We start from the raw sequence: 25,740 nt of genomic DNA on the forward strand, positions 1-25,740 counted from the left end.
TGAACAAATAAGTAAAGAGTAGAAATAAACTTGTCTTCTGCATACTTTGCTTGATTCTCAAACGCATCTCGAAGCTCTTCTTTAGACTCCTTATCAACTCCTCTTGTCACAGTACGTTGTCTGCAAGCCAAAAATAAACAAAGTTTGTATAACTGAAACATATAAACATACTTGTACAAACAAGTGTTAGCATCTACAGTGTAGATCAATATAGTAATCGATCCCTGCTCGAACTAGGAAACCATTTCAGTTTTAATAACTGCAACACAATGAGCAATGTAAGCAAACGTTTGACTATTGATTTATAACTTAATCAATCATTGACCATTGGCAAAGGCATCACAATCAGTTACTACATGTACAAATACTGTAAACGAAGTATCTTATCTCCAGTTCTGTTTCAATAACTGTTTAGAAGAACAAACACTCAAAATTGTCACCTACTCAATGATGGTCAAGAGTGGTATGAATCGATCCAGTCAGTCTGGTTTTTCCAGACCATCTTTCAATAACTGTACTTCCCCAGTCGACGATTGCCCAAAACTACCGGTTGAAGGTATGGGTGATTAAATAACTAATACATTAGAGTTTGAACAAAAGTACATCATGGCAACTTGACTCATAGCCTCAAACTTCCAGACCAGAGAGAGCAAAGCGCGCGAACTCTAGTCTGGACCAAAACAATACTAAAATAATTTCGGAAGTACTTATCAAAAGCAATGCTAAATGGTAGTCTAACAGCGTAAGATCGTATTACCTAGAAACATATCATTTGTAAATGCCATGAGATCTCACGAACAAAGAAGAGACGTCTGCCTGTGTTTGCAGCAATATCTTGGTGGACAGCATGAAACCACGACTCTTTGATTCTTCGGCAGACTGCTAGCTACTCTAACCGCTCGACTGGCAAGACTACCGCTCGACCAGTTGTCAAAGGTGATGATCTAGCGATGCTGCTGTGCATGTCCTGTTACAACAAGCATGAAAATATTGAAGAACTGAAGCTGAAACTAACAGTAACATGTGTGTGTGATCATGGCTGTGGTGTGCAGTTAGCCGCCCACGAGGATTTCACACGAGTGCAATCAGCGTTAATGCACTTAGCATAACCAATTACTGCTAAACCAATCAGAATTTACAACTGACATTCCAGTTGTAAGGAGCTGATGAGCTTAGAAGGCTACTTCCAAAATCATTCTAGTATCGACTTGGTCCAGACTAGAGTTCGCGCGCTCTCTGGTCTGGAAGTTCGATCCTACTTGACTCAATTGCAATTTATGCTGCCCTGAGAGTGTGGAGTAGAAGATCATTGCAAGGCCACGTACCACAAAACTTGTTAGTAAACTAGAGTAATTATTCAAAGGCAGTTATGCAATAAACACCAGCATGCTGCGCTATCCTTGGACCACAGCTCTTGGTGCACATTAGGCCAGACTTTCTACGAGCCTGTGGTAACCAGTAAGTACAACATCCATTTCAGTATGCAAAGCAACAGAGTTATCAACATGCATAATCTCTTTGCACCCTTGATTTTGTGACCAAAATACAGATCAAAACCCAATTGTAATTGTTGTAGAATACTTTGCTTTAATATCCAATAAAATGCTATGCCTATGACGTTACATTGATCCTTTTGTCAGAAAACACAATGAAATGAAGCAGCACTTAAGTGCTAAACCCTCAGCTGCTCACTTAGGCAACATGGAAAAGCTACTTCACATGCAAGAAATGACACACGAAAGAAACGACACACATAAGAAACAAACTGCGACTAGACCAGAGTTGCCAACCAGGAATACTGAAAATGCGTAAGATCTTGTGACCCGAGTCGACAAAACTCGTATTTCATGCAACCGATAGACACCCTCACAAGCAACGGTTTGGTGCTGCTCTTGTAGAGTGAAAAGAAAAACATCAATGCAATAGCATGAGGGAAACAAATTGCCTTCTAGCGGTGGAGCTAAATGCACAGGAGGTTCAAAAGTTGGCCACCCACCACCAAGGTGCAAAACCATCTAAACATAAATCGTCTTGCCTGTACCCTAAACGACAATAAATCGCCTCCAAAAGAATCAACGCACACCTGAAGACCTGAAGATTCATACAAAAGCGCCCGTACTTCGTAGTGAATATACTTACTGGCACTGCACACCGTGCATTTCAAGATCAGCCATTTCCGCCCGTTTCATCATCGTCTCCTGTGCAAAAGAAATCACGAGACCAACGCAAACTGTTGTTAGCAATCGACTAAGATACACTGCATCCTATGCTGATCGAAACAGGGTAACTGGCCATCTCGTTTCCTGAGACAATATTCACGAAGTGAGGCGCCATGGCGGTGACAGCATCAAAGTGCGTCCACTTCCGTCCCTCTTCTATGAAAACTCGTCCTATGTTGCATCCTACCTATCGTTGAATTTATGCTCCAAACCTTCTTTTCACTACACGTTGCAACAATGGAGAAGAAAAAGGTCTGGTGGCTACACAGATTATCAGTAAAGTAGCTGACATATCAAGCACCGAATACGGGACATTGTAACACAATGAGATGCAGATAATCCGGGTCTTGTTTTGAAAGATAACGAGCGGGCTATTTCCGTAGACTGACTACCAGGTGTACAGTGCCCTGCTAATTAAATTAACACAAAGAGCGTGAGAAGGGGCTGGACACATTGACTAACACTGTCCTAATTAACACTATTGATAACAATGTGCTTCATTCCAAATTGTGGGTCGTTGGTCACTTGGTCCGGCCGTCTAGAGCTATTACTGTAACCCTAGTGCATGCACGCTCGAGATAATAACCAAAAACAAAAATTTAGTGAAATAACAAAATTTAGTGCTGTCCCTAATCAAATCACAGGGTACGGTAGTACCCTGCATGTAGGGATTGACCAGGTTGTGTGGGCGTGGTCAGATTTTAGACCTTCAGAAATCACCTTAAAACACGGCTAGATATCTTGAAAACGAGAGATAGAAAACCTTACAAGTTCATCTACGCTTGACTACTTCTGAATTGATCTCAGCTTGTCTTCAGAAGAAGAAAAACGCTCGTCAATTTCGGAGTTTTCGCTGGATTTTGTCTTCTTTCTTCTTCTTCTTCTTTTTCGTCACGCATAACTCTTTAACTACAGCATATCTAAAGCTAAACTTTGGAAAACAACGTAGAATAAGCCGACCTGTATTCTTTTGATGATAGAAAAAGAAACATCTAAGAAAAAAGATTTCTACAATGGATTTGAACCTGCTACCCTACTTACGTTCAAGCAATTGTTGTAAGCAATTGTTAGCAAACAATAACTAGGCAGCCAATCACAAGCTCTTGCTACGTTGCATGAAGCAGTCTAGGGTACACGTGTACGAACAAAGCCACAAGAATTCTTGACACGTTTCGCGGTTGAAAAATCTGAAAGCCTACAGTTAGGCAAATAATCACGCTCTTGAATTGCACAGCAAACGCAAGAAGTGCCCGTAATTAATTAATTAGAAGTGACGTTGAACGACATCGATCGCAATGGAAGACGCAGTATACCTCTTCTTGCCGTAGTTGGAACACCAACGTCTTCAAGCATTTGAATTATGGCAAAAGCAAATTAATTTGGCTCGCTTTCATCACGAAATGTCGACTTTGCAGCGCTCGGAATGTGACGTTTGTTACAAGCCTAGAGGTGTGGCCTACAATAAAAAATTTTGCCGTTTGACTACTGTGTGTTCCCCATAAGCGTGAACTCGGAAATGAGTAATGAAGTAGAGGTCACACCAGGTGTGCTCATTAGAGCACTAAGAGCTGCTCCAGTTGGACCATGTTATACAATTATCTTAAATGGTTCCAGTTGCTGAGCCGTTGGTCTTACAAGATAATTGGATAATAGCCATTGCTCCACCTGTTTGTGCTTGATATGCACAAGTATTATCCTTCCGTTTCGTTTGCAGGAAAGGCTTAGATAATTTGATAAACAGAAATGCCAGACCTAGTGGTATCTAACGATACCGAGATCGTCGCGAAAGTCGACTAAACAGCAGAGATATTGATGATTTTCAAAGTTCACACTTATGGAGAACAGGCAGTAGTGCTACCGCATTATATTTAGGACCGAACTCCCGCAAATCAAAGACCTCGTACTGTGTACAAGCCGGTCGCGTGTAGAAGTCGAGCTTTTGTTCAAGAGGCTCGGAACGCGCGTAGACACACGCTCGGTCACGTGCACGTGCGTAAATGTCGGCATGTGCGTGTAGAGTTCAATGACACCTGGTCAACAATGATGACGAAGAAAAAGCTGACGCTGCTGAAACTGGCATCTCGGTTCTCATAGTAGTGACATGTCTATCTAACTTAAGTTAATGAATCTTGTGTTTTCAATTAACTTAGTGGTCAAGATAACAAACTCATTAACAGTCTGTAACGTGATGCATGACCATCAATGGAAATGCGAGCTTGCTTTGTTGCCCACACCAAGAACTTTAGTTGTTTAAACACTAATACTCATACCCCACTGGACACAAATTTAAAAATTATGCAAGAACGCATCTAGAAATTGTTGTAGACAACCAGGAGATCTAACAGCTAATCATCTGCATACATTCCTTCTCCAATCTCGACCTTTTGCACGAGATCGAAATATTTTGCAGTGCACACACACACACACACACACACACACACACACACACACACACACACACACACACACACACACACACACACACACACACAACTACATGCACATGCTCGGAGCTCTGAAGCGAGTAGAACACAGTTTCATACTTACTAGTGGTATATTGCAACTACATGTAACGTCTGATTCAATCCACATATACACAAACACTGCATAGCTCTTAGCTGCATATTTTGCAAGTACACTGTAATTCTAAGATCCACAAGCTCGAGATATGAGACTATAAATGTAGACCAAGTATGATTTAGGAAACGTGTATTTATGTTAGACTATAAATTTTTTGTTTAATTAATGGAGTAGGCTGTGCTTTCGCACTCTTAAAAACTTACCAAACTAGAATTTTAAAAACTTTTTCTCTGAAAAAAGAAATAGATGTAGGGATTGTATAAAAAGTAATAGAAACAAGATTAAGATAATATGAACCAAAGCCAGACATCATTAGTGAATCCTTCCAACCACATTCCCTACATTTTACTTTTAGTGAGTTGGAAGGATTCACTAATGATGTCTGGCTTTGGTTCATATTATCTTAATCTTGTTTCTATTACTTTTTACACAATCCCTACATCTATTTCTCTTTTTTTCAGAGAAAAGTTTTTAAAATTCTAGTATAAATACAATACCTCATTATTGTTATTATTAGTCAATGTCCCTAGCTATCTAAGTATGTGCAAGCAAATACAATGTATTACACGTCCATGTGGATACCATAATGTCGGTAAAGTAATATTATTACATGGTTTTGATTTGACATACAATTATAAACACTTCAAACAACACATATCTAGCACAACTACTACACTGTAAGTTTCTCATAATAATCTTGATTGCATGCCTTGTTTACTAATAACTATCTTAATAATCATACAATGTGTTAAAAAACCTTGCAAAATAATAATAAAACTAAAACAGTGCAATAATTTCAGATATACACAACTGACATTTCTAAAGGATTGATCTATGCAAATATGACCACTATCCACTCTCTGTCAAACTTTTTGGCAACCAACACTTGAACCCAATCAGAATGCGTTCAACATAGAAACTGGTGCTGTCAAGAAACTAGCAAATATTGTATAAATCTGTTACCTTTGCGATGAAGAGGGCAGTAAACACAACTGACAAGTATCTGTATTTGACAGCCACATCATCTCCTCCAACATGTCAATATCTGCAATATAGATCATCATTACCCTTTGAACATACACATCATGAGCATTCCCAGCCCACCTACCTCTTATATACTTGAAAAAGCTTTCAAATATAAGACCTCTATTGTCTTTGACTCGTTTCATAACTTGAAGAAATAGTTGATGCATATTTGGCCAATCATACTGACATAAGACCATCAAATGACTGAGAGCTATGTCATTTCTCTCAACCTCAAAAGCAATACTCTAGAAACATAATTAATAACAACTATATAATAAGCAATCAAACAGCCACAACAAACATTAACAACGTCAATTGAAGGAATTAGAACTAAATCAGGCTATCCCAAAATGGAGAAATCAAGACAGACCGTAATCCAATATTTGCTAATGAACATCTATTGATTGCAAAGTGGTCCAACTCTAGTAAGCAAACTAGGCATGTAACAGGCAGGACTCTGTTTGGTTCTTTCTGTTACAAGAACATAGTTTAGACACACAGCATGTTATCCCAAAGTTACGCATGCAGTTAGTATGCGTCTGAGGTCAGTCCGCTTTAGTCCTAACTCCTTTAATTGATTTGTTATTGTGGTAACGTGAAAAGTAAGAGAAACAACAGTACAATCTATGTATAATGGACGTCTAGAAGGTACACATGCACAATACTACACCACACTTCCCCTTTAATAACTCTTACCCCTCAAACCAATGTCCACGGACAAAAATGAAACGATCATAGTAGCTGTAACATTATGCTAAAACACAACTGAAATAAAACTACCAAACCAACTATAAGTCAAGTCTCTCAGGTTGGTCGAGTCACTCTACACCATTTCCAGATTAAATTTGTTCATAGTCACTTCAAATTCATTCATAGTCACTTCAAATTTGTATTTCGTCAGTTCAAGTTCATACTTTGTCATTTCAAATGGCATTATGTCAAATCAGATTCATTTAGTCATTTCAAATTGGTCACTTGTCAATTCAAATTCATTCACAGTCATTTCAAATCTGTCATGAGTCATTTGAAATCGTGGTGTACATTCATGTTTATAGCACTGCTCTTAGTTTGGTTTACCGCTAGTATTTTGGATGTGTGTTAAGCTATTGAGCAAACTCTTGGCATAGTTTACTAATTCGACTATTCGTGAAGCCAGTATCAAGAAGACTGACTTTCTGTAAACACCCCACCGAGCACAACGCATATGCAGGAAGCACATCAATGCCAAATTATGAAAAAAATTGATAAAGAAGCAGTTGAATCAACTTTAGATCCACTGCTAGTTGCCCGTTATTTATTTAGTTAATCAAACACACTGGTCAACCACTATGTAATATGGATAGAGGTAATCTCACTCTTGGAAATTGACATGAGATGACTAATTAACTTGGTGTTGTGTTTCATCGTGTACTGTAATGCTAGAATATCGTTTGTGTGATAGAGTGTATTTGCTCAGTTTACAGAATAAAGCGTATGAACATACCTGATTTCAATCTATTGTGGTCAATCAGTCACAGTTGTGTGCAATTGACATACATATGCATCAGTAGCAAATGTAAAATGACACATGACAGATTTGAAATGACTGTGAATGAATCTGATTTGACATAATGCCAATTCGAAATGACAAAGTATGAACTTGAACTGACAACGTATGAATTTGAACTGACTATGAATGAAATTTAATCTGGAAATGGTGTAGTAAATTGACGGAGTGCTGGTGATGCCCCTGAGCAGGTCTGGTTATTCTTGAAGGTACAGTGTATCGCTGCAGGTGAAGCTATGCTCAGATGTCTATCTATGCCAGTGATCGCGGAAAGTGATGGTTCTGGATGGTCACCACACAGTACAGATCTTTTCTTTTCAGGTGCAATTGAAGGAACAGAAATGTCTTGGAGCTACCATTGCTTGATGCTTTGGCTATTGGAACAACTGTTGGCTTAGCTGATAACCTGATCAAACCTGGGCAATGTATCAGCTGGACAATGTGATGTTTCCATGTTATTTGAATGTCTGGAACATATACCTCATAAGTCAAGGGCCCTAGTCCTTGTGTGATGGTGCCTTCCGACCATTTAGACTGATACGTGTGGTACTCCCGAATAGCACTGTGTCTCTGACCTTAAGCTCCTGCAAAGGCTGGCTATTGTCATAAGCCAGGCGTTGTGACTGTTGACGTTGACAAACCACATTTGTCAAATTTTGGTGTATGAGATCCAAACTCGTGCGGATAGACCTACACATCAGTAGAGTGCATGGTGCTTGTCCCTTTGTAAAGTGGGGTGTAGTGCGATAGCTTACCAAGAAATTCCCCAACTTGTGCTTTAATTAAAGAAACTGTAGATGTATCCTTTGCTAAAGCTTTTTTGAGAGTCTGTACTGCCTTTTCAGCAGCTCCATTGGAGGAGGGATAAAACGGTGATGTTCGAGTATGGCAGACTCAATTTTGCTTCATGAAGATGTAAATTCTTTAGACTGGTAGTCCATTACCTGAGACTAGGTATAATAGCAGCCCATGAGTAGCAATATACCCCCTCAGAACTTGAATCGTAGCTGTGGAATTGGTTGTTGATGGCATATGAACCTCTTCTAACCATTTCGAATAAGCACAGAAATGGTTTCCATTGAGTTCTGTGAAATCGATGTGGACATGATACACGGAGTGTTTGGCCAACTCCAATGATACAAGGGTGCGGAAGCTAGCATATCCTGATGTACGTTGCAACTAGCACAAGATCGAGCCTGCTGTTCAATGGTGCTGTCTAGGTGAGGCCACCAAAATGGCTTCTGGCCAACCTCTTCATGCGACTGGCACCAATGTGTTGATAATGCAACTCTTAAAGTAAATGATCTCAAAAAGAAGGTGGTATAATTACTCTGTTTCCCCACAACAAACAGTCCTGTGCAGCCAACAGTTCGTGCTGCCTGTTGGCGTACAGTTGAATTCCACGTCGGTACAACTGCGGAGGCCATCCAGATCATGTCCAGTGCAAAACTTTTGAAACAATCAGACCTTGACGAGTAGCTATTGCCAGCTGTTTGGCTGTGACTGGCAAATCATGTACCTCATCAAGGTGAAAAGAAACTAGTAGCTCAGCTTCCTCCTCCGCAGTTGTCAGGCAAGGAAGTCTGGATAAGGCTTTGGCAGAGACATTCTCTTTAGAATATTTAAATTGCATGGTAGGTATGCCCTTCTTGGGACTGAGTATGTCATTAACGGTTTATGGTCTGTGACCTAAACAAAATGTCTGCAATAGATGTACTGATGAAATTTTTTATAGCAATAATTATTGCCAACGCCTCCTGTTCTAATTGGCAATAACTCCATTTGGTTGATGTCATCGTGCGAAAGACGAATGCAACCGGCTGTTCCTGTCCATTTGGCATAATTTGTGTCACACGCAATGGTAGATTCGGATCACAATAGGCCAAGACAGGGGCACTGGTGAATTTGTCCTTGACTAATTGAAGTGCTTGTTCACACGACTTTGTTCAATTCCATTTTGGCCTTTTCGCAATAAACCTGTGAGTGGTTGCAGAATAGACGACAAGTTTGAAATGTAACAATTGTGGTAGTTCGCCATTTTCTAGGAATGATTGTAGCTGTGTTGTGTTTTCAGAACTAGGACACTGTCGGATGCCTGCCACTTTGGCCTCGGAAACATGGACACCATTCGTATTGATCTGGTGTCCCAGAAAGTTCACCAATAGTTTCAGAAACTGACATTTGTCCTCATGTAGACATACACCATGTTTTACTAAATGTTTCAGCACTCCTCTAGGTTTTGGAGATGTTGTTCCACGGTTGGACCAGTGATTATAAGATCTTCCATATACGCTCCAACTCTTGGTAGTCCTTCTAGGATTTGGTCAACTGCCTTTTGAAACTTCACCGGCACTCATGCTACGCCAAATGGTATGCGAAGGTATCAATAGAGCCCTTTGTTGGTGTTGATGGTTGTGTTATCTTTTGAGTCCTCAGTCAAAGGCTTTTGTCGATATGCATGCAATAAGTCCAGTATCAAAAATTCCTTGCCGCCTGACAATTGGTAAAAAAGAGGGTCTGGTTGTGACAAAGGGTACTGGTCTACCTGTATGCTTTGGTTCAAAGTGACCTTGTAATCACTTACACACACAACGGGAGTTCCCCACTCACGCACATCGTCCTTCTCAATGACTCCTTCACATTTCAGTCACTTCAACTCCTCTTCCACTGCCTCATGTAAAGCACACGGCACAAATCTATGCTTGAAAAACTTCGGGACTGTCCCTGGTTTCATGTTGGTTGAGGCAGGAATATGCATGGTCCCCAACCCTGGAGCAAAAAGAGCTGAGTGTTTATAAAGAATGCTCTGCAGGTTTTGATCGATGGAAGTACTCTGAACATGGTTCATATAATGCCAATCTAATTTGATTTGTCCTAGCCAGTTGCGCCCAATCAATGCCAGCACAAGGGTAGTGACTTTCCTTGCTGTTGATACTGTACTTCTACCCGCACATGCCCAAGCACAGCCACTGTTTCCAGTGTGCAATGAGTGGGCTCTAATGTAGTTGGAACTCCAAGGTTGCTCAACTGTTGTATGGGCATAAGAGATACTCATGCCCTGTTTCAACTTCCATAGTCACTGGATTTCCTGACAGTTGTACCATCACTTGAATGGGTGGAGTGGTCTAGCAATTTAGGGTAAGTACAATCCACTCTTGCTGCTCTTTGCCTGCATCTGACTGCTCACTGACGTATTTGATTTCTCCTGTAGCTGCTGCTTGTTGTGCCAGTTGACACCTTGAGCGACACACCGACGCGATGTGGCCTTTCTTTCTGCATGCAGAACACACAGTTTCCCTATGCCAACAGGCGGGTGCCAAATGATTTGGATTTCTGCAGCGGTAGTAGGCTTTGTCTTTGCGCAGCCAAGGTATTGATCTAGTTTTTGTTCGGTGAACATCGCCCTCAACACCTACCAGTGAATTGGGTTGCTGACTCATCATCTCACGTATATCCTTTGCTGCCACTTCCATCGCTACTGCAATATCAACAGCCTAGACCGCAAACTAATTGGGTTCTGATAGCGTCATCCAGTTGTTCTCCAAAGTTGCAGTCTCTAGACAATTTCCTCAGCTCAGCAACATACGATGTGATGGACTCGCCCACAGTTTGAGTGCACCTGTGAAAATGAAAACGTTCTGCTATCACTAGTGGTTTTGGTGCCAAATTAGGCTTTAAGTGGTCATGACCATAGCGAAAGCAATTCTATACTACTACTTAAGCTTAGATCGCTTGATCAGAAAGTAAGTGTTTTTTGGTAAACACTAGGTTAGTCTTAATTGATATGTCGTATTGTTGAATGGTCAGCAAAAACCAAGGACAAATACACCAGCCAAAAAATTCAAAATGAAATCTTAAAGTTGATGTCGCAAACAGTTCTTCGTGAACTAGTTGGACGTATTCAGAAATCTAAAATCTTTGATGAATGTGTTGATGGAGCAAACAATTGTCAAGATGTCAAGGGCAGTGTTATGATGGAGCCAGTAACATGACTGGCAAGAAGAATGGTGTAGTGACACAGATATTAAAACAGAAGCCACGTGGATTGTTCACTCATTGCTACGGACATGCGGTGAGCCTTATTATTGTTGATGACATCCTACGAGACAGAATATTTCTACAGTCTATCATGGACACCACCCATGAAATCAGTAAACTCTTGCAGTACTCTCCTAAGTGTCAAGCTCTTTTTAAGGTCATTAAAGCAAACACTTCCCCAGATGCTGTCAAACTTCGCGCTCTTTGTCCAACACGAAGGACAGTGAGTGCTGAAACATTCAAAGGAATTCTAGATAATTATGGTGCTGTTTTGGAATTGTGGGAAACAATCTTGAATGACCGTCTTGACTCTGAAATCAGACGACATTATTGGAGTTGACAGTCCGATGAAAACTTTCAGTATCTATTTGGAGCATATCTTCTTCAGTGTATTTTGAGACAGTCAGACAACTTAAGCAAGACTCTGCAGAAGCACAACATTTGGTCAAGATGATGCTCACGACACTACAGGGTGTGACAAGATGAGTACATCTGATTTTACTTATTGCTTCTGTCACATGCAGTCTACGAGAAGAGATGAGAACTTCAAGCTACTTTGGCAGAGTGCTCTTGCTGACGACAATAGCACTGGAGAGCCAACATTACCTTGTTAGCACAAAGTACCATCTAGGTTTGAAGTTGGAACAAGCACTGGCATTTTCCCGGCTGCACCAGAAGACTGTTACAGAATTATCTATTTCAGCACCCTAGATACAGTGACCTCATGCATTAAGAACAGGTTTGAACAAGAAATAAGATGTATCAGAAACTCGAGAAACTCCTCATTTGCAAAGACAGAAATGATGCTGAATGTGAAATTTTGAAGTTCTATGCCGATGGTTTTCAGAAGGAACTACTCTTTACTCAGCTCGATCTGTTCCATGTAAATTATACAGTGGAAGAGAATGGTGGTATCCATGCTGTTTGTGGCATGGTGCAGCATATATCGGCAGCTTAGAAAGCTGTACTTTCTGAGCATGTCAAACTTGTGCATTTGCTGTTGACCATGCCAGCAACTAATGCCACCAGTGAGTGATCCCTCTCAGCAATGCTCTGCATAAGCACATATCTAAGATCAATGATGTTGCAGAAGACCGAGTATCTCAATGCAACAATGGTGTTACATATTCACAAGGATTTCATAGACTTGTTGGAAGGCAGTTGGCAACGATTTTCAAGCCAAGAATGAGCACAGAAAACTAAGCTTCCGCTATTCTACTCAGTTTCCTAGACTCTCGCGTGGTGTTGTCAGATGTATTCAATATGTTCTAGTTGTGTTAGCGATCATTTAAAATGTAAATTGACGTTTGGGCAACTGAGATTCGACAAGTTGTAGGCCAAGAAGTACAATGTATCGTGCAAATAGTTACATAATATTGCAAAAAAATGGAAATTGATCTGTTCGTCAAAATAACGAAATCTCCAAATAGTAGTGCCATTGCCATTTGGACACACCCACTTACGTTCCTAAGCTGTCCCTGTACCAATCTAGCTTGCGCTGCTATGCACCTGGAAATGACAACTTCCGCATACATCAACAGTACTGTTGCTGCAAAAAAGCCACTCCAACAGTCAAGCATTTAAAGTGTAAGGTGAGAATGCAAGGAACACCAAGTCTGAGCTATGCGTTAAGTACATATCATCTAACTAGCCAAAATGTCAGAAGCATTCACATATTCAGTCAACCCAACACCCAAAAGAGATATGAGGTCATTCTAATTCAGACATGTTGAAGATTGCTGCACCATTGGGTTAATTTACTGTATGAGAAGACACATAATCAGTTAGCAAGGTTCTAGCTAAAGCCGCAGCCCAACCATCACAAGCCACATTATTGTTTTTGACCACACTCCTTTGGCATTTGTAGAGATTTCCAAGTCTACAGCACAGTTATTAAAGAAATAGACACAAAACATTCTTGTTTATAATTTGTATGACCTCAATCTCAAAATAACTCTAATTTTACAAAAAAATTACATAAATCCTGCAGCATTTATTATCGTCAGTCATACAAGATTTCCCTGTCAGTTCTGTGTGTACAAACATGACAGTTGGGCAGCATTCAACCGTCAAAACACCTCAACCCTCAATTTGATGGTAAACATGGTTCTTGCTAGAACCGAGTTAGGTAGTATAAACCATAATGTTCAAACAAAATTCTTGGCATGTTGAAAGACCAGCTAACCTACAAACTAGAGTTGTAAAGTCAAAAAATCAACAAAAAGAATCTATACCACAAGTAGATGCCTTAGCACAAAATGAGTGTGCTATTAAGTCAAGGAGAACCGAATAGAAAGGAACACCCAGTTTGTTTCCTGAGTCAAACTACTGCCTCAAGAAAAGAAATATCTTGCAGTTGAGCAGGAATGTTTAATAATGGTTTGGGCAACGCACACGATTCAGGAAATTTACTGAAAAAGTTAAACATTAAGAACTAAGCATAAACACAGCTACTGGACATCTTGTTTGAAAGATAATATTGCCACACCAAAGTCTATGCAACCAACCATTCATAACGTTTGTAAAAACAACCGACGAATAGAATGCCAGCCTATGTTATGTTATAGACTAATGAACATGCAGCTATCAGAATCAAATGATTTCATTACAAGAACAGTAGCCTCTTTAGTGTGTTCCTAAAGCATCTGTACTACAAATTCATTAATTTATTGAGCCTGCCAGAACTACCAATGACTGATAACATTTGTACCTTGTAGTGCTCAGCAGCTATTGCAACACAGTATGGGACAACATACACTGCATCAAATGGTAGCAGTAACACATCAGCACCTTTTGCATATAAACACTAGCAACAATTCATCTACATCGTATAGCACGAAAAGTCTTACTGTTTGTAAAGTCAGCTAGCTCACTATCAGGTAATTCATCTCCTACAGATATATGCATCTCATCCAGCACTGACAGCAGCACAGACATTGCCAATTCACATGATTTCTACCAACACATTACATAAGCTCAGTTTACTTTCTGATTATATATATATAAGAAAATTTAACACATAAGAAAACCAATAGCAAGTGTCTAAACCATCATTCAGCCATGCAAATATACACACAACAACCCATCCACGTTTGTTGATTGAGTATAGCATACATGGAGAATAACATGTAAAGTAGAAATTAACCCAAAGAAACTAAAAAAATCAGCTGTAGTTCTATGAGAAAATCAAATATGATTTGATAAAACAAAAACATGCAACTAGCATTACATAACTGAAAACAGATAAAGGTCAAAAGAGCCACAACCCAAATCTTCCTGCACAAAAACAAAGCATATTATTGCATATTATTTTATGCCAAACTTGCACAGCACAAGTTAGAAGAAATACTTACACAAGCTAAGGTTTTAATCAATAAAGATTATAACAATTGAAAAATAACTGCTTACTACTGCACTACTGCCAAACATCTACACCATAAGAATTATCATATATTTTATTCAGTAACGATCATCTCATCAAGACAGTAATTTGTGTGCAATTAGCTAAAACTCACAGCTAAATTCCCCATCTTTGCAAGACAAGATGCCTGTTTGAGTCGAGCCATCTAGAACAACTTTATAGCAACTGAAACTGAGTTAAATTGAAATATGTCTTACAGTGGCTGCCAAAGAATCACCTTCACCAAGAGATTGAAGATAAGCAACAACCTGTGAAAAATTTCTCTAAACATATGAGACCGCTGGCATGTTTACTAAACTTTACGATCTTCCAACAATAATCTCAACCTTATACAACCAGCAGTCTACTTCAAAACTATCAATCATTTCCCAATCAGCAGAACTCCATTTCTTGCGAAGATTTACAAAATCTGCCAATTTATACATTGCTTTTCGATCTTCACACTAAACATCATAATTCACCTGTTTTCAATGTCTTGTCTGAATGAACAGCATCCCAGCAAAGTACAGCACATCTAAATAAATCTGATATGACTTTCTTTCCCCCTTCTGTTCCTATAGAATAAAACTACATGTTTTCCCTAGAGACAGCAAACAATTAGACAAAATATTTGACCTCCTAACACAGCTAGTGTCTGAACTTCTGATCCATGTTGAGATTCTGATTCTGCTATTGATGATACCATGACTAGAGGGCTCTCATTAGCAGCTACATAACAACTGCAATTACAAAGTACATTGAAGCTCATAAAACCGATACAGGAGAGTGTAATCAGTTAATAATAACACTTGTGTAATTGTAGCAAGCTTTAATAGCTTGAAAATGAACAAAATATGCCAAACATCAAAACTGCTTACAACTTACAATTCATATGCAAAGCTGCTCGATACTTGGCTAAGCTCTCAAGTAGAAGAACAAAAGACACATGAAAATAGGCTGGATGTGATTTGGGTAAGCTCTTTAATACAGCCACTCTTTCCGATAATAGCCTTAAACATTGAAACAATCAAAACTCCTATAGCCACCTGCCACACGTAAATTCACTCCAGTGCAAACACTGTTAAAAAACACAGATAAAAAGATCTATACAACTACAACTACTAGAAGCAAACCAGAACTATGATTCCTAAATTCTCAATTCACTACAAACAAAACGACACAATTTACATAAATATTCAGAAAACATACTAAAATGTCTAAGAAATCAATCTAACACAAAAAATGTTATGCACAATGTCAACATGAAACAAACTGTTCCACTTTATCTACACACAATCTATCAGTCTACCCTTACTTTTTGTAAACTAATGAGAAGTTATAGACCTAACACCATTTCTTCCAAGGTCACTCTCATTGCCACTACTCTAAAATACTTTGAAAACTTTGAAATTCAAAAAGTGATCAAACTATTTGGCAACCTAACAACAAAATTCCTATCTCAAAAACATAAAGACTACATTTTCTTTCACTTAATTCATATAGTTTATGTTAGACATACTTCTATCTCAAACCTCTTGACTCTACAAAAATGCACAAGTTTACAACAAGCATGCAACACAATGTAAAAGAAATGTAGTTGGCCCTACAACCAATCGTTAAGACGACTAACAGGCAAACAACCAGACAGCAATCAAACACAACAATCACAAACAGACTGACAACATATAATAAACAAACAAACAAATACACAAGCATAAACAATCAACCACACAAACAAATAGAAGAACAAACAAACTGTGAGTTGCATAAAACACATAAACAGTAATCTTTGTCTACAAAATAAAAGTTCGTGTTAAATTATGTTAAGGAGCAAGTATTTTCAAACTAGGTTGCAGAGCAATAATTTCTGTTATCAGCATGAGCAAACTTAGATAACAGACTTGCTCTTCATCTAGCTTTTCCCTCTCATTTCTTTTGTTGAGCGTTCTTCTCCTCTGCTCCTCAGTCTTTACTTAGTCATGTACAGAAGCAAAAGTGGGAGTCACTTTTACTCAAGAAATTTCAATAAAGTCGGGAGGGGACATATGATTCAGTTTTGTAGGATATGTGTTGCCAAGTCGAAATTGTATTCACCTGGCATCATCATGTCGATTCGTCTCCCCATTTGACTATAAATCCATATAATGATAGCTGACATACATATACATATAAATAAATAAATAAATAAATAAATAAATAAATAAATAAATAAATAAATAAATATTGCAGCCTTCAATCAACATGACAAAATATAGGCTTGCTTCACTTGCTAATTAAAAATGAATACCAGTATCAACAGCTTTCATGTCATCAGCCCAATAATGTTTAAATTACATATCGTTAACTGCACAAATTTCAAGTAGCATTTTCTGAGCTGTCAACAGTTTGTGACATGTCTTTACAATAGCAACAGCATGCTACGTTGATCATGTGTTCATTGCAGAGGTGTAGGAATGGCATACAAGTTGGGGGATTAACCTGGACACTCTTATTGAAGCTCTTCGTTTCCTTCCAGTTGTAGTTCGTTTTCACGATGTCCTATATAGTGACCATAGGCTGCTGATTGGAGAGCCATGGCCCCGTGGCCCCCATAGTTTCTACACCTATCCATTGCTGGTCAAATTCACTCAAAACACAATAAATGTATAATTTCTGAAATTAAATTCAAAATTATCATCTAACAGTGGCACTTATAATGCTTTGGATAACAAATCTCAGTAACTACAAAACTGTAATCCAGTGTTGTTCTCTGATACAAAGTTCAACTTTACCTATGAAGAAGCTATCAAAAACATCCATAAATTTAGAAAACATGAAAACAGAAATTACAAGTAGAGAAAGAGACTACATTTCAAGTCCAAAAGTGTGTGTGTTTGCAAAAACAATACAGAGATTACACTCAACCAAATAATAAACTGATCACAACTATGAAGCTGACAGACATACCTTTGATAACAAGATAAGACATTTCATAAACCAAGATTGCCAAACAATAGTTTGTATACTAACTCATACCCTGTAAACCCAATTGCACAAACGTAACTGCTACTATTTCCTGTTGAACCTTACCTAGACAAACAGCAAACCATGTAAAAACTAGCAATGACAAATACCAAGCCCTTTCTGGTAACAAATAAATGTTGCTCACAACAGCCAATACCACAGCTGCACTTACAAAAACTTACAATGCTGAGTTACACAACTCAGAAGGAATATTCCACCGTAAGAACAAGCCAATTGACTGTACCAGTCTCAACAACATCAACCAGCTATCTCGTAAAACATTCTCCGGTTTTACTCGATTTGCAATAGATGACCTTCGAGGAGTACTTGGTGATGTCAATGTGGGACTCATTAAATCAGTTTTCATAAAGTCCGAAGCTGCTGTGCTGATCAAACATTCACTGCAATTCTGACTGCAGTAAAATAATGCCTTATAAAGCCAAAACACAATTTCATCAACTGGAACCCTTGAGAGTAGAGCCTAACAAAACAACAATAAATAAGTGCATCCCTACCAACACATAAATAACAAAAAAAAGTAAACCATGTACAATACAGATGCTTAGAAGCTACTAAATTACAGCATCTCTCCAGCCAAATGTCTCAAAGCTACAAATGTATGGACATCAGAATTGCAAATTCTCAAATATCAAGTTAATTAAGAAAACTAATGCAATGAATACATTGTTCAAAGTCTCAAGGATAAGTGTTTATATAAAACGTGTCGAAACAGTCTATCAAGTCAGTGTTCAATATTCGCAAAATTTTCTACTCGCCAAAGCCTTGGAGTCCCAATGCATGCATAAATTAATAATAATATATTAGTATATTTTAGTAACTGGTATAATTACAATAAAAATAAGTAAATTTGTGTTGAAACTTGTAAAAATTGTATTGCTTGTTTTGAGAAACTATATGATACGAAATAAATATCATCAAAACTATGATAGATACACATTTCCCCTTCTAATTAATTAACATGCTAGCTATGTCTAAAAGTTAGTAGTGATTGTGTAACAGAATCTGCTGGACTTACTAGACTATACTTATGTGTATTACTGATTGACTTTGTTTTACAACAAAAAACAAGTGCATTAATTTACATTTTATCCTTGTGCTCGTCATCATTCTTGATTCTTTTGTTGTAGACAATTTTCTTGCCATAAGGTGCAATATAAAGACGCTTCTTAAATCTAACCATGCATACCAGCTCTATACCACTGCAGCTGTTTTTAGATAGATTCATGTACACCTACAATGTAAATGTTCAGATTCTCAATGAGCCATACTGTAAAATCTGTGCATGTGGACTGCAATATACATGTAGCTGTGTGAAAGCTCTGGTGTACTGTTGACCCTAGAAGTAGATTCAGACTAGACTAAACTTGCCACCAACCATAGGAAACTATCTACTCCTTTACACAACTTGCTGCATATAGTAGGCGACTAGCTAGATGGTTTCTGAAAGGCGACTAGACAACATGATCATGCATGATATTGCCTATATAGTACAGATGAATTTGAACTTATCATTAACAGCTTAGGCCTAGATGACAAGAGTGTAGTACTATAGTTACGAACTCAGAAAATATCACTAGCATGTCTGGTTTCACAATGAAGGTTAATTTGCAGGTTTGCAGTCACATTCTTTGTCTACTCTTCCATCACAGCAATACCCTACTAATTTTTAGTAAGAATGAATTCCTTCAGCCATCTATTTGCAGTGGCATTCTACACTGTATTTGTTGTTACAAGAGAAGTGTAAATGAGACTGCAGTTTCAGCAGCTGTTCAATGTAACTACCCTTTCCCACAACACAATATAAATGAACAATTTAGATAGATATGATTACGATTCTGACATCCAACATGCCCTTTTCAATACTTATGTATACAGTTAGCCCTACAGGATATGCAAACTCAACATTATTAACACCTCCTGACTACAATTCCAAACACGCCTATCTGCTTCTCTGGCGAGTGAACAGCTACTTCTACTTGCCAACTTTGATTTGAACTTGCCATTGGCAAGTAGGCGAGTGGGAATTTCGAACACTGCAAGTACAATAGAAGAAAACCTGTACATAATACCTTGCAGTCCTTCTAGTACATACCAATTATTTACAACATCAAAAACTTGATAATCTTAATGCTTCAAGCTTGACAAGATGACAATAGTTACCTGACAATGACAAGATGACAAAAGTAGAGGTAATGCTTCATTCACTAAAGCAAAAATAATGAAAACGTATAAACTCAAGATGTACATTGACAATCCAACCTAACATCTTCTGGCACAATAACCTGTGAGAAGAGCAACGTGACAGTAACTTCACTGTCTCCAGCTAAAATATTGATAAACTGTTAATTGATAACATACATAATTAACATACTGCTGTGACAACAAAAGTGACATCATTTATTATCTCTAACGTGTCCTGAACTATCATGCCACTATTTAGCTAAGAGCCTTAGACCATAACCTACAAATCCCTTCTTTCATGCTGCAATGGACAGAAAATGCAATAATGAGAAACAGACTATAGATCAGATAAAGAAAACCCTGGCACCAGTCAAAGGGCGCGTTTGGTTTGCAGATCCGGCAACTGCTAGAACTCAAGTTTGATTTAGTTCTGGAACTGTTCAAACTGATTCCGACGGTTCCGTCCAAGAAGCTGGAACTGCTAGAACTGACGGCGCACTCTCTGGTCTAGAAGTTCAAGGCTCGGATTGGCACGCCTCTTTTCTGCACAAGTCCCGGAAGGCTGATAGTGCACTATTTTCAGACAGCAATGCTGATAGTTTTGTGAGCTCTATCGCTCCGTTTCAGGAAGATTCGTTTCCATCACAAGGTCAAGAGGTGCTGTTAGCTGAATTAAGTCGCTCTAGTAGTCGTAGATCGGTAGCTCATGAAGCCATAGTAGGCGTTGACATTGTTTCAATTAGCAGCTCCGTTACAAAGCAGATTTTTCAGATTTAATTCTGGTTCTGTCAATTCCAATATTTCTGAAACGCCAACATTTTCAGTTCTAGAACTGCAAATCGAAAGTGCCCAAAGTACTTCTATTTGTGCCACTGTCAAACTAGCTGTGAGTTACGTCAGAATTCCTGGTGTCATGCACAAAATAGCTGCATTATGAAACAAACAGGGCAAACATTTGATAAAAAAAATCATAACAATAGTGGTGAATAGCAAGTGGTCATCTAATATAGAGCAATGCCCGCATAAACATACAAAAACTAACAGCTTAGCACAGCATGAACACAAACTGAGAGTCTATTTCCACTGTTTCCAAATATACCATAATCATCAATAGTGAAAAATAAACTAAGGGCGCGTTTCCACTAGTGCCTAAACCGGTTTAACAAGTGGTTTAAGCTAAACCGGTTTAAGAATTGACCTGTTTCCACCTGCACTAAACCAGTTATATGTTAAACCTAAGCCTACTTCTTAAACCTACTTCGAAGTAGGTTTAGCAAAGTGGTTTAGGTTTAACTGTCACGTGACAGTAGCGCGCTTGTTTAGATGGCTTCTGACAATGTCGTTTTGATGATATTGACTATTTGCTGGGATAGGATTGCCTTAAAAGATGTAAGGGTCGTTAACAAGGGGAGAGAAATCAGTAGCTACGGAAAGAGACAAGACGGTGTCTTTGGTCATCATCATGCAAATTTCTACTAGCAGATGCTGAATCAGTGAAAACCAACAGCTGCTCTGACTTGGCAACAAAGCAGCCCAATACTTCAAAATAAGGCGTTCCTAGACGATTTGTTTTGCACATCCCGGATGTGCAAGTTCCTAGTGGAAACAGCGCTTTCTTGAACTGGTTTAGTTCTTAAACCCATTTAGGCTAAACTAGTTTAAGGTGCAGCTAGTGGAAACACGGCCTAAGTCTCAACAGATGCTTGCTTGAGCTATATCCCATGTCCTAACATAGCCACTCTGGACTTACAGGTTACCTACCTACGCTATCCTGTTTCAAAAAGTCAACAAAAATACTATTGGATATTTCTTCAAAGTGAAAACAATGGTTTTGGTTTTTACTGCAGGAGGGGCAGATTTCAGTCATACATTAACTGTTTAAAAATGCACTGGTGTGTGTGTGTGTGTGTGTGTGTGTGTGTGTGTGTGTGTGTGTGTGTGTGTGTGTGTGTGTGGTGCAATAGTTCAGTTGGTTAGAGTCATCTTATACAGTGTTTACGTCCAGGACCTTAAAGGGTCGTCAGTTCAAGTCACAGTGATGGCTAGCTATGGCATAATTTCCTTAAGCAAGAAACTAACACACATTTGCTAAGTCGACTCAGGAGTATAGTATGTGACGTGACATTAGTCACTGGGATACTGGTGAGACTTTGGGTGCTCACACCACAGTTGGCTTCACAAGTTGCTGCTTCTGCAAGTGCCTGGCCCGGCTCCAGGAGTTTGCTAGTGCAGGCCCAGAGTTTCCTGAGTAGCGCATTGGGCCCAGCGTGACCTCTGAGAGGCTGCTCGGGACATTTAGGTTTAGGTTTTTGGTTGTGTGTTGTAATAGCATCTGTAGTTCAATCACGAGCAAGTCATATACAGTGAGTAAAATCATCTAGCAATGTTTAAGTCGCAAGATCAAGTGCGGAATGACCACAGGTGTAATTCCCATGAGCAAGAAACTCACACGCAATTGCCATGCTCAAATAAAGAGCAAAAATGACTAACTGGTCTTTGACCGAGGCTGGACAAACCGTGGCCTTAGCAAAGAAAATCATGCATCATATGACTACTTGTGTGCTAGAGATCCAGTCCCAAAGTTGCGCCGAACGCAGTGCTCTTGGATGCTCTGGCCAAGCGCCAAGAGGTAAGTACATCAGTGCAACCAGAAACCCTGTGTAGTGCCGAGGCCACACCTAGAAACAGGCCAAAATGGTATCTTCAGATAACCATCTGAAAGGCACATCCACTTGTCCATGTGTGTGTGTGTGTGTGTGTGTGTGTGTGTGTGTGTGTGTGTGTGTGGTGTGTGTGCGTGTGTGTGTGTGTGTGTGTGTGTGTGTGTGTGTGTGTGTGTGTGTGTGTGGCTTCTGTAGCTCAATTGGTAAGAGCTGTGAAGAATGGAAACATCCAGAACATTTAGATCCCGGGTTTAAGTCGCAACTGCCTTTCTCGACTCAAAAGTATATAAATGAGTACATGGTCACTGACTGAGAGTAGACAGGACCGCTGGTTTGGCAGTAACATCCTGCAGCAGACCAGTACTTATGGGCCTTGGTGTCCAGCCCCAGAACTGTGTCATTGTCAGTGCCCCTGGATGACTCTGGCCAAGCTCCAGACGGATTGTCAGCGTTGGTCCAAGCCTTCGCGAAGCACATGGAGGCCCTGTCTCTAGAGCAGGGATAGCTATCTTCGCACTGACCCTATGGTTGACGTCGAACAACGTGAAAGGCTCAACATTTGTACATTTTGTCCATTGTTCATTTGTGTGTCTGTCTGTCTCTGTGTGTGGGCATGTGTGTGCACGTGTGTGTGTGTGTGTGTGTGTGTGTGTGTGTGTGTGTGTGTGTGTGTGTGTGTGTGTGTGTATGTGTGTGTGTGTGTGTGTGTTTTTGTAGTGTGTTAATTAACAACAAAACGTGATTTACACTCAGCATCAAGGTAGACGCTCTTTCAAAATTGAATAAGGAAAAGTTAAGCAATTTTAAAAATAGTTTCAAAATTGTGCACAGATAGATTAGACAAATCTGATGCTCAGCAACAACTTTAGACTATGCGACATTTCAAATTTAGCAACACAATTCAAGACAACAAAGTAAAGTCATTATTCCAATGTTTACTATACAGTATAACTACGACCCATTCACCTGAAATGACACACCACACACAGAGACAAAAACAAACTCATGCATGCATCCATACATGCACAAACCCACAAATACATGCACACACTTGCATGAAAACACAACGCGCATGCGTGCATGCATGCACGCACGCATGCACACGCACGCACGTACGCATGCACACGGACGCACGTACGCATACACACACACACACACACACACACACACACACAGACACACACACACACACACACACACACACACACACACACACAGACACACACACACAGACACACACACACAGACACACACACACACACACACAGACACACACACACACACCAGAAACAAACTCTAGTCAATTGATATCATTTTACTCTAATTACTACACTTAACACCTGAAACAACAGGAAAGCAAATACAGTTCCTGCTCAGATTTCCTGCTACAAACACATGAAACACTTTAGAAACAGTAAGAGATAACAAACCCATTCAGATAAACTAAAAATACTTCGAGCTAGTCTCTCTCCTTGATCAACTAACTCAACCACAATGTAATAAGTATATAATTAAAAATAATAATTATATAATTTAAAAATAACAAATATATAATGCAGTCACTGCCGTGGCTTAGTGGTTAGCAACAATGACTACACTCATGAAACTTGTCCGTCTTTTTTTCTCATGTTTCTCTAGCTTTATCCATGAGACTATGACTCGTTTCAGTCATTGGGAAGTTTCTGTGGTCTGGCAAACGGTCCGTTGATGATGACGTTCAGTGCTTTCCTGGTGGTCATTGATATCCACTAGGCATGCTGTGTAGAGTTCGCACTCACTGCAATGCCTGCAATCTATATCGAATTGGCTAGTCATTGATCGCCGTGTGGACTACACAGAAACTTGTACCCTGGCTGGGCTCACCTGCTGGGTTGATGGGCACCCAGATGGGGGTAAAGACCCCACTTGACCATTATGGAGGGGCATAACGACACATACTTATGAGTTGAAGTATATAAATAACTTTGTTATAAATGATTCCTTCCAAGACATGACCAGCCTGAATCAGAGCAACAAAACTCACACCAAATTCCAAAACTGTGCCAGGAAAAAGCTTCATAAGTTGAATAAACAGCTGACATTGAGACAGTACATCATCTTCACATTGTTCTGTAAACACACAAACACATACATATACATCACCCAAAACGTCACATCAGTTGTAAACACAATCAACTCAAATGCACAAGCAAACAAGAAAAGTACTGACCTGCACATGATCTCAGCATTTCCTGTTGCACATCACTGTCCAAAGCTCCAAACAAATCTATCACATACAGAAAGTGCAGTGCTCGAAATAATTTTCCCACCTGTTCGAACATATGTCCGATCAAACAGAAAAATGTCTGGACATCCAATAGATTTAATTGGACAAATTATTAATATTACTAATGGTTAGTAATAAAAGTTAATTAGTCTAACGTTGTATGCAAATTTCTGCTGCTGTATGAGTTCACATGCATATTTACTCATTTCTGAAAAATTAGCAGCCAGACAGAATTCTCATTCAGAGTTATATCCCATTCAGATATATACCGTTCTGAGAAATTAGCAAGAATCGAGTATCCCAATATAGTATGCAAATTCATGTTGTTAACAACATGAGTATCCCGTTCTAATTTATTATAACACGTATCTCTGAAAAATTATCAGCCGGACAGAATTCTCATGAAGAATTTTGTTCAGAGTTATATTCAAATCCCGATCAATAGTATCCCGTTCTGAGACTATTGATTGTCATATAGCTAGTACCCACTGAAGACAAAGAAAATGTAACGGAGTGTCCCGTGTCCAAAAATCTCGTTGATTGGATTATTGATATATATATATATATATATATATATATATATATATATATTGGTAGTATGCAGTTGAAGCTATTTCGACAGTCTCGTTGGACACCGTGTTTACTTAGAAGACATTGCAGCCATTGCGAGGAACAGATGTATCAAACTTGGCATCTAAAATTAAATTTGACGCAAATCCATCATGTGCAGTTATGTACTCACCCAAATAATCCGGTCCTGTATATAACCAAGTCACAACTCGTGCTGACTCTCACCA

At 39.1% G+C, this 25,740-nt stretch overlaps 1 protein-coding gene across 1 annotated transcript in view; it reads right to left on the reverse strand.

The window, feature by feature from the left end:
- Window positions 1–25,740, reverse strand: part of LOC134176804 (integrator complex subunit 10-like) — a 35,358-nt gene that overhangs the window by 85 nt on the left and 9,533 nt on the right. Inside the window, exons 4-19 of the mRNA XM_062643466.1 lie at window positions 24,887–24,943; window positions 24,701–24,786; window positions 20,093–20,156; window positions 19,994–20,037; window positions 17,995–18,293; window positions 15,695–15,819; window positions 15,446–15,538; window positions 15,292–15,384; window positions 15,157–15,239; window positions 15,028–15,093; window positions 14,925–14,975; window positions 14,259–14,364; window positions 14,120–14,199; window positions 5,908–6,070; window positions 5,763–5,844; window positions 1–120 (exon numbers count right to left, since the gene is read on the reverse strand). The exon at window positions 1–120 is cut by the window's left edge and continues 85 nt beyond it. Of these exons, the coding sequence (XP_062499450.1) occupies window positions 1–120; window positions 5,763–5,844; window positions 5,908–6,070; window positions 14,120–14,199; window positions 14,259–14,364; window positions 14,925–14,975; window positions 15,028–15,093; window positions 15,157–15,239; window positions 15,292–15,384; window positions 15,446–15,538; window positions 15,695–15,819; window positions 17,995–18,293; window positions 19,994–20,037; window positions 20,093–20,156; window positions 24,701–24,786; window positions 24,887–24,943 (1,612 nt within the window). The remainder of the gene's footprint in view (window positions 121–5,762; window positions 5,845–5,907; window positions 6,071–14,119; window positions 14,200–14,258; window positions 14,365–14,924; window positions 14,976–15,027; window positions 15,094–15,156; window positions 15,240–15,291; window positions 15,385–15,445; window positions 15,539–15,694; window positions 15,820–17,994; window positions 18,294–19,993; window positions 20,038–20,092; window positions 20,157–24,700; window positions 24,787–24,886; window positions 24,944–25,740) is intronic.

This window comes from Corticium candelabrum, chromosome 3, assembly GCF_963422355.1.
Source record: "Corticium candelabrum chromosome 3, ooCorCand1.1, whole genome shotgun sequence".
In the NCBI taxonomy this organism is placed as follows: domain Eukaryota; kingdom Metazoa; phylum Porifera; class Homoscleromorpha; order Homosclerophorida; family Plakinidae; genus Corticium; species Corticium candelabrum.